The sequence below is a fragment of the Equus przewalskii genome, chromosome 2, assembly GCF_037783145.1.
Source record: "Equus przewalskii isolate Varuska chromosome 2, EquPr2, whole genome shotgun sequence".
NCBI lineage: Eukaryota > Metazoa > Chordata > Mammalia > Perissodactyla > Equidae > Equus > Equus przewalskii.
The window spans coordinates 86547377-86562025 of record NC_091832.1 but is presented as its reverse complement, the minus strand read 5'-3'; the positions used below and the strand labels follow the sequence as shown (position 1 = coordinate 86562025).

Genomic DNA, 14649 nt, shown 5'->3' with positions numbered 1-14649 from the left:
TCTGGGCACGTACTTTAGCAGTAAATTCCAGTTTCCTGTGACTTCAAGCTATTCCTTACATTTCTGCCTAAAAGAAATCCTGGCTAAAAGATCACTTCCAGTTTTTGTGTTTTGCTTTGCTTTTTGTTTCTGTGGAAGAGGGATGTTTGCTTTCTGTTAAAAGAGAGAGCACGATCACTTTTTTACTTAACTCCACAGCACCAACTTTGACTTTAGGCAAACCAGGATTCTCGGATTTGCGCGCTCAGGCGGGGCGGGCATTTTCGGTCCCCGCGGGCTGCCGTAACCTGGGAAAGCACTGATTGGCTGAGGCGGGAAAGCACCGCCGTGTGGGCGGCTTCAGTTTCAGTTTCGGTTCCGCCCCGTTAGTCGGCTGCGGCCGGGCCTGTGGGGCGCCTGCAGTGGGGTTCCGGATCCCGGCCACGAGGTGAGCCAGACGGCCGCGCGCGCCGTTGGAGGCCGCAGTGTTCCGCTGCCTCGGGCAGGGCTCGGGGAGCCGCAGCCTCGCGCCCGGACAGGCCGCCCCTGCGGGCGCCAGGAGGGAGCGCGGAATCCGGAGCCTGCGGCGGCTGGGCCCCGGGAAGTGCCGCGCTCCCCCTAGTTCCTCGGCGCGGCGCGGAGGGCTCTGGTCGTCGGCGCCGGGATGACGGGTCCCGGCCCTGAGCAGCTCTCCCCGCAGGGCGCCTCGAACGCGCGGTGAGCGCCGGCTTGGCTCCACCCAGTTGGCTGCCGAGACCGCGCGTGCTCCTCGAAGTTCCGCCGGGAACCCCGACCTTAGCCCGGGAATCCGGCGGGACAGCGGACCTCAGACACAGGGCCAGGCTTCTCCCGCTTTCCAGGGCTGCAGGGACTTGCCCGGTCTCCACTACATCGGGGTGGCTGCGCCTGATCCCCAGGAGTTACGAGCTGGCCTGGCTCGCCTTCCTGAGTTGTCCGGTTGGGGATGCCCACAACTGAATGGTGTTCTGTCCTTCCACCGGGGCTTTTGTGTGTAGGTGTACGCGCGCCTTCCTAGCAGGTATCAGGGTCTCTAGAATTAGGGTGATGCAGGTAATCTTGATAGTGATTTAGTGTGTCCTCCCCCGCCCCTTATTAACACAAGACGGTTAGAGAAAAACTGAAAACTTAGTGAAAACAAAAAGTTTAGTGAAGAAAATAATACTCATGGAACCCTTTCATCTACAACCATGTGTTTTGCTCTTGTATGTGGTAGTTTCTGATTAAGCCAAGACTGCACCTATTTTATCACTTAACAGTATATTTACTTTTCCACTTTCATTTAAAAGTTATTCCTAAATATCGTTTCTAATTTTGTGTCTTCTTTTGATTGGCTACCCGTTCCATCATTGTGTAGGTCCCGTAAATTATTCAGCCATTTCCCGGCTGGGGGATTTAGGGTGTCTGAGAACTTTCGCTTCATTTTGGTATCCCAGATGATACTTCCATAAACTTTTTTTTGAAGCTGTAATTCGGTTTATTTACTTGGACTAGATTCTGAGGAGTGAAATTAGACTAGATGCTGTGATCTAATAAGGTCTCTTTAGGTTTTCATACACATTGCCAAAATTGTTTTCTTAAAAAGTTTTGATAGTTTACATCATTCATGTATGACTTTGCCTGTTTCACCAGAAGCATAGTAGCTCGTAATACATTTCTAATGCTTCAACTAGCAAGGTTGAGCCTCTTTTTGGATTTTTTTTTTTATGGTACTGTCTGGCAGTTTCACTTGTTTGAGTTTTGTGCAGGAATTTCCAGAGGATTATGTTAGTGTGTGTGTGTGTGTGTGTATTATTGGAGTTACTGTGTAGGCCGACTGAATGTTAGAGCAGGATGATCATTGAGTGACCATCCTGCGTAACCCCCTTATTGTGCAGATGAGGAACCTGGGGCCTTGAGAGATGAAATGATGTGTTATCCAAGGCACACAGCTAATTAAGTAGCAAAGCTGGGCTTAGAGGTCAGGTTTCCTGCCTCTCAAGTGAGTACTCTGTTCTGGGTGGTCTCTCACTAAACTGTGAAACACTCCTTATTAGAATTTGAAAAGATGTTTATATCACTTGGATTATTCTGTCCTTTTAGAATTGTACCAAGTAACAGATTTTAAGCATCTGAGGGATCTAGAACACTGCAAAATGAGAAAGTGAGCATTTTCATGGCCAGGACTAGAAATCTGTTATTTAGCATGGTAACCACTTCAAGATTTTTTGATAGTTTTTAGATTCTCTATTTGTGGGAATAAAATATCTAATAAGGTTTAATTTATGCTCTGTCATCTGGTTAGAGCTTAGTCGTTGGTTCTCATTTGTTGTACCTTAAGGGTTTTTTAAAACTCCTTGTTGCCTTAAGACCAGAGAACAGTGCTTTTTGATTTAGGGCTCAGCAGAGTTTCTCAACCTCATTTTGGGGCAGATAGTCAGTCCTTTGTTGTGGAGGGCTGTCCTATGCTTTGCAGAATGTCAATCAATATCCCTGACCTCTACCTACTAGATATCGTAACACCACCCTGCTCAGTCAAGACAGTACAAAATGTCTCCAGACATTTCCAAATGTTCCTGAGACTGGGATTTAAAATCACCCCTGGTGGAGAACCACTTGCTTATAGGAATTACTTGGGGAACTTTATAAAATAGAGATTACAGTGCCCCTTGCCCAGAGAGTCTGACCTAGGAGTAGACTTCAGGAATCTGCATTTTAACAAGCATCTCTGTTGATTCGGATGCAACTGGTTCTTGGATAACACGGAAACGTTTTTGTTTTCTCCATCTTTCTTTTATTTGATGCTCAGTAATAGAGATATTACTATGCTATAGCTGTTTAGGTGCGTGGATGATACTGTGCTAGTCACTGTACCCGTAGTCTGGCGGGGAGGGGAAGAGACAGGGATTTTCCTTGGCACTGCCCTTAAATACCTCTTCCACAGGCGTAGGCAATGTGCTTAAGTACCAGGGACACCAAATGAGTAAGACATTTTCCCTGTCCCTGAGAAGCTGAGAATCCACTATGGGAGACTGGTCAGCAAACAGGACAGCTACAAAACAGCCTGGTAAGGGCCCTGACAGAGAGTGGAAAGAGGTGCTCTGAGTGCATGGAGTACTGACTCACGTGGCCCTTGGGAGGCATGGAGGAAAGTAGCCCTCTACTGTGTGGGTTGGAGGGCCAGGTGTTCCATCGTCTTGGAAGGGAGGGAGGTAGAGAGCTGCTCTTCTCAGTGTCTGATGCCCTCTCAGACACTGATAGATCAGCCTGGAGCTGCATCTGCTTGGGTTGTAATGTTATGTTTCATTGCAACTTTTTCTTTTCAATTTTTTTTCATCCTATTCTGTAAATACTCTAAGAGTAGGTGGAAGTTTACAGGTAAACATTGCCAAGAAACAAGGATTTGCATGTCTTCTGCTCAGTGACATAACTCAAAATCACGTTAGATATAGTTCTTTCCATTTGACCATTATACTTCTTCACAGGCCAGTTTATAGTACTTTGTCACTGTGGGTATTTTCCCCCCAGTGCTACTTCTGTCCAGCTAGATCTCACTGTCTCGATGGCTGTTACCCAGGTTTAACAGGATAAACTTGACATAGTCAAAAGGGCAGCTGTACCTTTGAAACGGCTTGGGGCCAGCTTTAGTTCTGCTCACCCCCTCACAGGGTCACTATGTGCATTGCTCATGAATCTCATGTGGCCTGGCACATGGTTGGGTGAGTAAAATTTGGTTCCTTTTTTCCCCCCGTTCGTTAAAAAAAACCTCTGCAGTTTGCAGGCATTCTCATACTAGGCCTGTCATAGCTTCAGACAGAACATATACTGCCTTTGACTCAACAGCCATGTATGAAAATAGGTCATTTAAACCAAGCCCGAGTAGGAGTCGGGGGAGGGAGGGGAGGCGTAGAGGGTGATTCTGGCTTTGATTTTGAAGAGCAGTTTTATCAAGGTGATCTGCAGAAAGGAGGCCTTTTTCCTCTTAGGTTCAAGAGGCTTTTCTTTTGCTTCAGAAATGGTCAGAACTGTTCTTTCTGCCTTATCCAATTTAAAAGATGAAAACTTAAAATTACGTGAGCAAAGTGATGGGACAAATTGTGGTGTCGAGACCAATCTACTCATACAAAATGGATTTATGGGCAAGTCGTTAAGTAACAGGGAGTACCAAGGAAGCCTAATGAAGATGAATGTACAAGATACGGTCTCCTAAAGTGATGGGTAGACTCCTCCTTCCAAATAACTAAAAAATGGTCTTTTCAAGAGATTTAGCACAATGTAGATATTCTAGAGAATAAATGAGAAGCTTGGTACTAGTCTCTTTCATGTGGCTTACAGTCTTTTGAGGGAGAAAAGACTCGTATAAAAGAATTAAAGAATATATGGGGCTGCCTGGTGGTGCAGCAGTTAAGTGCGCACGTCCCGCTTTGGCAGCCTGGGGTTCGCCGGTTCGGATCCCGGGTGTGGGCATGGCACCACTTGGCATGCCATGCTGTGGTAGGCGTTCCACATATAAAGTAGAGGAAGATGGGCACGGCTGTTAGCTTAGGGCCAGTCTTCTCGGCAAAAAGAGGAGCGCTGGCAGCACATGTTAGCTCAGGGCTAATCTTCTTTTTCAAAAAAGATTAAATGTGATAGTGTTTATAAGCATGTTAGCAGAGTGTCAGCATAAAATAAACATTCAGTAAATGGTGGAGGTGGTAGTGGTTGTCGTGGGTACCCTAACACTGACTGTGCGAGACTGTAGTGACAGGTGATTGAGAACAGGGCCTCTGTAGACACAGGGCTCTTCTCTGTTGAGGCTGTGTCATAGGGTTGTCCTGAGGACCGGATGAGATAATGCATGTAAAACACTTAGCTTGGTATCTGGCTCACAGTAAGTACTGGAAACGTTAGCTGTCATGTTGTAGTAGGAGTGGAGGTAGAGTAATGCTGAGGCTTCGTACGTGGGCCTTTGATACTTGATTTCCTATGAATATGTTCGGGGCTTCCAGGCTGTTTTGTTGAATAATTAACTTTTGTCTTTTCCTTTATTGCTCCCTTTCAGATTTCTGATCAGGATTGTTAAAATGAGTCTGCGGAAGCAAACCCCCAGTGACTTCTTAAAGCAAATCATCGGACGACCAGTCGTGGTAAAATTAAATTCTGGAGTAGATTATCGAGGTAATATTTTCATGCTTTATCTTCACTGGTGTTAACTAAATAAGTAAATGTGACACTGATTTTTATTAACCACTGAAATGTACCCAGTAGACCAAAAAAGCATTGGTTGTCAGCAGTTTTTATGCCCTTTTCTTTTTCTGCCTCTGAGATGGTTCCTTTTAGAGCGATAGCCCTGAGAGCCCAGTGTGTGCTTCTGACTTCCGGTGTGATTTGTGACTCCTGTCTCTGCTTTGAGATGATGTGCACCTAAGTTCCCTGGTCACAGCAAGGGATTCCCAGTCACCTCAGGTGTGAATAGCTGGATACTGAAGAACACCTTGGCACAGCAGCATTTGTTTTTGCAGAAGTATTTACGATTGGCAAGCAGCTGTTGAGATAGTATCATCTTACAACATGAGCTTCCACTTATATACTATGTGACGTAGCTGAAGCCACCTTTCTGGTCTTGTAGAGAATGCTCTTTTTAAGAGGCTGTGACACTGCTGAAATTAACTTTGTGGGAGGAATGGCATCAAATTCCATTTTTTAAAGTTACTAAATTATTAATCTTTTAAAATTAAGATATGTTAAATTACTGGGAGTGTTACATAGGTGCAGATAAGTAATTCATTAGCAGAGTTTTAAAGCCTTTTCTTGGTCTCTTTTCTGAATGATAGTAATCTCTTGAGCTTTTCCCTCTTTCCATACACGCAGCTTAATTTTTTTTTTTTTTAAGATTTTTAATTTTTTCCTTTTTCTCCCCAAAGCCCCCCGGTACATAGTTGTGCATTCTTCGTTGTGGGTTCCTCTAGTTGTGGCATGTGGGACGCTGCCTCAGCATGGTCTGACGAGCAGTGCCATGTCCGCGCCCAGGATTCGAACCGACGAAACACTGGGCCGCCTGCAGCGGAGCGCGCGAACTTAACCACTCGGCCACGGGGCCAGCCCCACACGCAGCTTAATTTTATTGGGAGCTTCCTGTGTGTCCAGTGTGTGTTAATCACTTTAATTTTTGTTTTATCCTCAAATCAGTCCTTTGAGATCTCTGTTGATTATCCTCACCTCATAAGGGAGGAGCTAGGACTCTAACTTGACTCAGAAGCCTTGTTATGAAATCACTTGGCTGTTTATGTACTGTTTTAGTTTCTTGACATTAATAACATCTCCAGTTTAATTCCATTTTTGTAGTGGAACTAATTTATTTATACTGAATACTGAGATATTGTAAAGTCTGTAAGTACTGCTTCTCACCCCTGCACTTTTGATGAGCCCAAAGGAGGTAACAGACTTCCAGAGATTTGAGTATATTTAGCAATCGATTAGAGTGTGGACATCGTGTTCAGGGTCTTCTTAGTACCCGCGTCATTGGGGAGATCAACCAGCCTGACCTTTTTTCTCTATACTCTTTAGAGAAAATTTTTCTATTTATAAAGGTAATATGTGTGTTTTTCTTTTTTTTTTAGAAATTTCAAAGCAAATAATGGAGAAAAGTATTTAGAAGAAATCAAAACTCTCACAAAATTCTACCATCCACAGATAATCAGCCTTACCACTTTGGACCTGTCTCCATATAAACATAATTTCATGTAAATGGGATCAGCTGTACATGCACCCTGATTTTTTTTTTACATTAAAAATACATTCAGTTTTCTGACAACATAGTGCTTAGTGGCTGCATAGGAGTACGTTGTATGGATGTACCACAGTTTTGTTTTTGTTTTTAACCAGTTTCCATTAATGGACATTTAGGTTTTACCAATTATTTTGCTATTTTAAACACTTCTGCTCTGTTGACATGTATCTTGAGCACTTGTCCAAGTCTCTCTTTAGTGTAGATTCCCTGGGCTAGGATTTCTGAGTCAAGCAGCATGCCAAATGGCCCTCCCTCGGGGCAGATGGGTTCATCTCTAGGTTCTCACAACCCTTGTATTAGCCTTTGTTTTCGGCTTTTCCATTCTCATTGGCAACAAGTAATATCTCATGTTATTTATATTTCTTGGCTTACTACTGAGGTTGAACAACTTTTCACATGGGTACTAGCCATAGTTTTTCTCCTTTTATGAATGTCTATTCACGGCCTCTATACTAGTGAAGGGAAATGTACACTTCTGAGAGCATTACTGTAAAGAATGCTCTTATTTATGGTTAAATAATAAAGAACCTTGCTCTCTGTAGCAATTTCTATTTAAGTTTGAAGAAAACTTGTTGTTTTCTGTTATTCATAGACGTTTATCCCATAGAGAAGGGAGGAGGTTACAATTCCAGCCTCCTGGAACCTTTTTCTTAAAAATCTTTGCTCTGGGAATAGATATTCTTATTAGAAGTGAATGTCTCATTTTTAAATGCTTTTGATTAATTTTCAAACAGATTTGCATATCGTGTCTCAGAAGTTTCTGTTCGTTTATGCTTGTGGTTTAGATGAAAAATAATACAGCAGGAAATAAACTATAAAGTTGTATCTCAAGCTTTCTTTTGATAGGAAATAATTGTTATTAATTGTTCCCAATCCTTCTGATTCTTTGAAAGTTTACTGCTTCTAGCAGAATTCTCTTAGATGAATGCCTTGTGCTCTCATCACACACACACAATTTTGAAAAGAAACTTTTTTGTTTAGAGGATAATGGGGGCAGAAGCAGAGAGTGAGGAGCATGTTAATGAAGTTGAGACTAAATCAAACTATCGACTTGGTTAATTGAATCAAATTAGTAGTATTTGTTTTCTCTTGCATTTTTTTTTTCCAGAAAATACCACTTTAACTTAGACACTCAGAGTTAGAGGCTTATATATTTTCATCTTTTGGGGAAAAATCATCAGGTCAAGTTTTACAAAATTTATACCATCTTAACACAATTAAAAAGATTCACTTGAACAGTTTCCTTGAAAGCTCCCTAGAATGTTTTTGGCCCTTTTTCTATATTAGTCTGGAGTTGAAAATATTATAACTGTAACAAAACAGAAAGGGATGTGTTATAATCCAGTATGTTGCCCTGTATTCTCAAGCTGCTCTTCACTGTGAGTCACAGCTTTAAGATGTGCTTTCAGGAGCACCTGCTGTCTCCTCTTCTATTATCTTAACAGATTGTGGAGCCTTCCTGTTAACCCTGGAGTCCATTCATCTGCTGCAGTAGATGTTGTGAAAGAATGAAGTAAATCTGCCAGATCCGTATTTCAGTTAGTGGCTAAAGTAAGAAATGCCACTGGAAGTGAGGCGTCTTGGCTAATGGTCATTTGTTTCTACGTAATTGCCCCCTCCTGTTTTTAACTTTCAAAGAATGGCATTTTATGTGGAATATTCTTACTATGTCACTTTTGTGAAGGCTTTAAAAGTTGCTGTTGTTATCACACATACCATGAGGGAAGTGACAGTTGTTTCTCCTTCTGGCAGTGGGTGCACGACTGCTTTCGTACTGTACGCTTCTTAGCCTTCATTCAGATGGGCATAGAGTAAAGACTTTTTTTGTGCCTCAGTCTATTGTTTCATCTAAAGTGTGAATTTTTATATTAAGCACGTAAGAGCTAATGAATAAAGAGATTGTCAGCTCTAAGGTATACCCTGTAATTTTCAGATCTTTGCTTTGTATCTCTTCTCTTTGAAAAATCTGTCTCCAGGGGTCCTGGCTTGCCTGGATGGCTACATGAATATAGCCTTGGAGCAGACAGAAGAATATGTAAATGGACAACTGAAGAATAAATATGGGGATGCGTTTATCCGAGGAAACAATGGTAATAGTCCCTCACTCTACGGTTGTACAACATCCAAAATAAGCCCTTTTGTTTATAATCAGGGTCACCAGCAGGTTTTCTAGGTAGTTTAGAAGTTCAGTTTTAGTTTTGCTTTATTTTTAAATTCTTGTTTCTCAGCTCTTCAGCGTGACCAGTTCTTTTTTAAATGCTTCGTGGAATTTTGGAACTAGAAATTCTCTCCTTCCCTCCCTTTACTGATGAGGAACTGATAGCCATTGCTGTATGACCCAGAACTCCGTTCCCTTGAATACGGTTTATTATGTTCCCCCAACACTGCCTCTTACATGGCAAGCTGGAGCTGTAAGAATGGCCACTATTTCCCTGCTATCTTTGGTTTGCATCATTTGGCAGTTAGCTTGTCCTATTTCTCTATTAAGCATTCAAATGCTTTCTGTGGAGATTTATATCCTTTAGTTTGGCAAAAATGACAAAATAGGAAATATGGATCTAAAGCGACTCAGCTTTTTAACAGCTAATATATTGCTGTAGTTGTTATGGTTACTTTCAAGTACTTTGTTTAAAAACACAGTAGCAATAAAGTCATATTTGAATTTTTTTGTGGGGATGGTAAGACATCAAAACTGTTGAATTATTCTTTGACCCATCCTCACTTCTTGGTCCCATCCCCTAAATGGAGCCTTGGGGCTCTTGTATTTGGATTTTTAATTAATGTGCATTCTTTAGTTCTGGATAACTTCTTCAACCCCCTTAACAGTTGGCTCTCTTTGCTGTGAACTAAATGTCCTGACTTTGTTATAGGTGTTCTGTCTGCTGTTCTTCCAGTACCGTGTTTCTTCACATCATATCTTTATATACATCTTTTGCTTGCTTTTTAGTCCTTCCAACATGAAGAATTTCTTCTATTTTTCATATTGTTTTTATTTGACTCCCTCCGTTTACTGAGAAATGCTATGGTTTTTCCCCATCTCAGGACAATTGGTAGCGGCAGTCACCTGCAGGTTCTGTGAGAGGTGGTAAGGTAGATTCTGTTACATGCATACTACATCTGGGACTTGCCCAGCTTCCCAGAGGCATTTTTACTGTCATTCTTATGCTTCCCTTCATATAACTTTTTCTGTGAGGTAATCAGTGGTAAATATCTGTAGATTCCCAATTTCATATCCTTGGCTCTTAAACAGGATGCTGACTTATTTGATTAATCTGTGCTGCGTCCTTTAATCAAGAAATCTTTAATGTTCACTTTGAACAAAGCTGTCAGAATCTGAGTAGGTGTGGGGCGTTGGAGGGGAGGTGCACCTCGAGGGAAAGCTTGACCGGAGTGAGTGAGGCATCATATTTTGTCTTATTCTTATCTCCCCCATATCCTAAAGAGTTCAGTTGAGGTGGTCACGAGAGGACTAACTAATCAAAACTTTGGATAACACCAAAGGTTGATACTTTTAACAGAGGACTCCAAATAAAGACTTTGGTATCTTTAAAAAAAAAAATAAACTTCCAGGTCTTGTTTTTCCATTTAAAAAAGTAAACAGCAAGTTTAGAGTTTATGTTGGGGAGATGGATAAAAATATTTTCTTTATTAATCTGAAGTCTAGTCTGGTAGATTTACTGATTTACTTTATTACAAGCGTAATTATTATACCTATAATTACAAAACATTCTTAGAGTCCAGGGACTCTCACATCATTTTATTTTATCTTCCTGGTCACAATTTGCAGTCAGTCAGATGTGTAGCTAAGACTAGAACACAGTCCTGTAAGACATCAAACCCAGGTCTAGATTCATAAAGTTAGTCTTATAGTAGTTGTAGAATTTGTTGTGTGGTATGAAAACTCGTTTTAAATTTGCAGAAGTGTCAGACCAAAATCTGTTTGCTTTTAAAACTTAGTATTCTGATACCTAGGAACAGTTTTTTTCAATTTATTTATTTCTTCTTTTCAGTGTTGTACATAAGTACGCAGAAGAGGAGGATGTGAAGACGCCAAGTAGAATACTTTTCATTCATACTTGGATATATTTTTAATGAAATTTTTGGTTCTTTCATGATATAATTTGTCCTATTTCATAATAGTTGGTGATTTTTTCATTGACATGTGGATAAGGTATATGTATAAAATTGTGGATTTAATTATAAAGAGTTCTTTCATATTTAAGTTTTAGTCATTTTCTTTTCCCTGTATGTCAGTGTGCAGAACGCAAAAAGAATAAAAAAAGGAAAAAATCTATTTCTCTTTATACGATTTTTAACTTAAGTTTCAAGCAGTGTCATTTGATTTGATTGCTTTCCCTATTCGGCTGACTAAAATGATGTGTGTGGTGATAATTAAAACATTTTAGAGACATCCTTATTTATCCCATCCTCTTCTATTTGCCATACAAAATACTTGAGTGGAAATGTTCTACAAAGGCATCTGGTTTCATTCTGAGGCTAATAAAGGTCCATGAGGTCAGAAGTTCAGTCACTTAGATAGAAAATAAAATTGGGGATCTAACAGTGGCATTTCCACAAAAGGAGTGGGAATCCGAGTTGAGTTGGAGAAATTCTAAAAGTTACCAGTATGTGACCAAGGTGAAAATGTTCCATTTATGCCCCGTCTGTCTGCAGTCATCTTGTGTCTCCTCCTGTGCACTTAGGCTGTTAGTTAGTTTCTTTCTCCCTTTCAGGAGCATTGGCATCAGTGTCATGCTCTCATTTTATGAACATAGTAGGGGAGGAGCCATTCCTGTACATCTGTCTGGCCGTCATTTATTTAGATTAAAGCAAAGCCTAGAGTTTGTAAACTTATGCAGGTTCCAGTTGCTAAACTGTGATCAGGGAGGAAGTTCTCACTCTTCCTTAGGGGGGGGACTTCTGGGAAGCCTCTCTCAAACCCGGGCTGTGTTTGAACGTAACATTGTCCGGGAGCAGAGCACCAAGCATTCATGTTGCTTGGCACAAGGCTGCCCCTCTGCCTTATGTGACTTCTGCTGAGAGGGTTTTCACAGTTTATTAATGAGATTTCCACAACCCTGCTTTATTCTCTGAACAGTTTACGCCGTCTCTAGGAACAACAGATAGTACCTGGCCCTGTGGTTGAATGAACACCAGACGATTGTGTGAACGTCGTATTGGCCTTCCTCTCCCTCCCTCCCCGGTCTGAGCAGCGTTCCTGTTTCCCAGGAGCTGGGGGTGTGATTTTAAACAATTGCCTGCTTGAAGGATGTGGATGCAGGATAGGGAAGGAGGGAGGAAAGGGGTGGTGCTGATCTGAAGAGGTAGATGTGGCATTTTGTCTTGTTTTATTTTAAAGATCACAGAGTACTTGGAAACAATTATTTTTTAATTAATAACTCAGAAAGGTGAACAGAAACGTTTCACAGGGTTTTACCATGTGCACACCAAAAATAAAACACTTTATGTTGTGCTTCAGTAATTTATCACTTCTTGACAGGGGTTTGAAGAGGGTCCAGTCTGTAGGTACAAATCACCAATTTGCTCTTTTATAAATGACTTCTTTTAAGGAGAAAATGGATGCCCCTCCAAGTGGAGCGTACATGTTCTCATTTGTTTTGTAGAGTATGTGGGGCTGCCAGGTTACTGTGTCTCTTCATTCACTTACATCAGCTGCTTCTGAAAGCAATTCCACTGTTATCTCCCACCAATCTGTGGCAGCCTATTTTTGCTAACTTCTTCCCTGATGTCTTTTCAGTGTATGTCTTTATTTTCCCCTTGCCGTCTCCCTATTTTAATAGCTCTATGCTGGAGTAGTGTTTTCAACCCTGAAACTATTTTTAATCAAGATCGACTTTGGGAAATGCTACCATTTTTATGGTAATAAAGGACTGTATTATGCCCTTGTACCACCTCAAGTTGTCCCCTGTGTATGTCTTACATGCTAGAACCATGAAACAAAGTGTAAATGGTAAAATTACTTTTTTCTTAACTGTAGTCTCCTAGAGGTCAGTGAACGATTTCCAATTGCATTGTAGCAAAGACATTTGTTCTAGGTTGAAGAATTTTTCAGTTGAGTACATTTTTCCCGTCTTTCTGCCCGCAAACCCTGGTTGCCATGCTCTTTCTCTTGGGCTGTGACAAAACAGAATGTTTAGTGAGAAAGAGAAAATTGTGCTTGATTTTTTTTTTAGACTATCTGACTTCATGTTCTGTTTTGGTCTTCTGAGCTATTCCTTGGCTGATCTTCCAACAAGTTGAATTGATTCTTACTTTAAAACTGTTTATCCCAAAACAGAGCTGTTGACAACTACAAATACAGATGGCAGACATGTGGTATGATTCTCATGTTCTCATCTTAGCATTCAATAAGGGAATGTTATTGAGAGACGGTTTACATCTTAAGCTTTTTTATTCAGGGCAGTGTAGGGTGCATGCTGGGAGTGCTTAATTATGTGACAAATAGTAACAAATGTTTAAGGGATTTCCTTAAGGTCTGAAAGCTCAGCCGCGTTGACTTGGTGTGGATGGTTTATGACCCCGGAGGCTATAATAATATACTTTATAAGAATAAAAACAACCTCTGGGGCGAAAAATTGTCAAAATCACAATGACTCATGAGTGACCTCAGTACAGCATTCCAGGCTGAAGGGCCAGTCTGTTCCCTTACTGTGGACGACTCTGACCTTTTGTCTTGGGAGCAGACGATCTTAAGAGTAGTGCCTAGCTCTTCCATTCAGAGGCAAATCCCAACCCATTCTGTGGCCAGGGCTATTCGCCACAGCCAAACTGCATTAACCATTCTTTTTTCCTCCACAAAAAGAAATTGCTGATGAAAGGAAGACGAACTATAGTTTTGTCTTTCGTGATCTTGTTTCTGGGGGCCCTGCACTCAACAGCATGTCTCTGACTGCCTTTGCTAAGATTGCCCCGGATCGTTGTTGAGCTAGACTCCACCTACGAGTTGCAGGGTTAGTCCTGACCTCTTTGGGGTCTGAATATCTAGCAACTACTTTTATTCTGATAGCTGCTGCCCGTTTGTACCAGTACATGGCAGTGCAACTATGAGTGCCTCCGTTGTTGACTGACCAGCTTTGACTCGCCAGTTGGAGTCCAGTTAGACAAAGTGGGGGCGAGACTGTACAAGTGGGCAGGCAAGAGCAGTACGTGCCAAGTGACAGGACACTGGAGGTGACGCTAATTGATGTCTGCTCTGCTCCTCTCTTAACCTGCTTCCCTCATTTAGGAGATGGGGGAGATGGCCAGATAGTGGGGTTTGAGAAAGTGGTAGTGGAAGTCAGTTTAGCATTTATTGAAGAACTGTAGGCAGGCACTATGCTAGGCCTTGTGGGGACAGAAAAGTAAATATGACTCTGTTCTTGCTCTCCATACTGAGTTTGTAGGTTTGGGTATTTATGGGAGAAAGTGATGCTATTCATGCTCTTTTTCTTTAATTGGGCCAAAATTTTGAGAATTCCTTTTTAAAATCTGAACACTTTAGATGGATTTGATAATCTCAACTATATGTTTGTATCTTGAAATTCCACATAACCTCAGGACTAGATAATTTTGAAATCTGATTATCTCCATCTATTTATTTAGCCCGTTTCCCCGAAGGCCCATGTGGTTCAACCTCCAATCTTTTTACTCTTTTTTGGAGTAAAAAAAGATGGAGCAGAAGCCAGATTTTCTGTTTTGTTTCATCTGTCTTATTGGAAGATTTTCTTTTCTTACTAGTAATTTGGGAGTTAGAATAGAAAGTGGACAGGTTCTAGGATCTTCATAAAATCATAGAACGCTGGAGCAGTTGGGATAGACTAGTTTTCAAGGTCTTGTTTACAAAATGTTCAAATCCGTATGGACTTCATTTATTCCAAGTTTTATAATGGCATGGATGCTGG

At 41.4% G+C, this 14649-nt stretch overlaps 1 protein-coding gene across 2 annotated transcripts; it reads left to right on the top strand.

The window, feature by feature from the left end:
* Nucleotides 1-302: 302 nt before the first annotated feature.
* On the top strand, nucleotides 303-11042 carry LSM6 (LSM6 homolog, U6 small nuclear RNA and mRNA degradation associated). 2 transcript variants are annotated; one of them, XM_070608875.1, is made up of 4 exons: nucleotides 303-427; nucleotides 5021-5136; nucleotides 8725-8838; nucleotides 10759-11042. In XM_070608875.1, exons 2-4 carry the CDS (start codon nucleotides 5043-5045, stop codon nucleotides 10791-10793), a joined length of 243 nt encoding a protein of 80 aa, XP_070464976.1. In that variant the 5' UTR covers nucleotides 303-427; nucleotides 5021-5042; the 3' UTR covers nucleotides 10794-11042. The 2 variants fall into 2 exon arrangements, with proteins under 2 accessions (XP_070464976.1, XP_070464975.1); XM_070608874.1 differs by having other exon boundaries at nucleotides 395-696.
* The last annotated feature ends 3607 nt before the right edge of the window (nucleotides 11043-14649 follow it).

Coding starts and splice junctions, on each gene's coding strand:
- LSM6 (XM_070608874.1), top strand. CDS start 644: ATGACGGGTCCCGGCCCTGAGCAGCTCTCCCCGCAGGGCGCCTCGAAC. Junction 697..5,020: donor CAGGGCGCCTCGAACGCGCG/GTGAGCGCCGGC, acceptor GCTCCCTTTCAG/ATTTCTGATCAGGATTGTTA. Junction 5,137..8,724: donor TTCTGGAGTAGATTATCGAG/GTAATATTTTCA, acceptor ATCTGTCTCCAG/GGGTCCTGGCTTGCCTGGAT.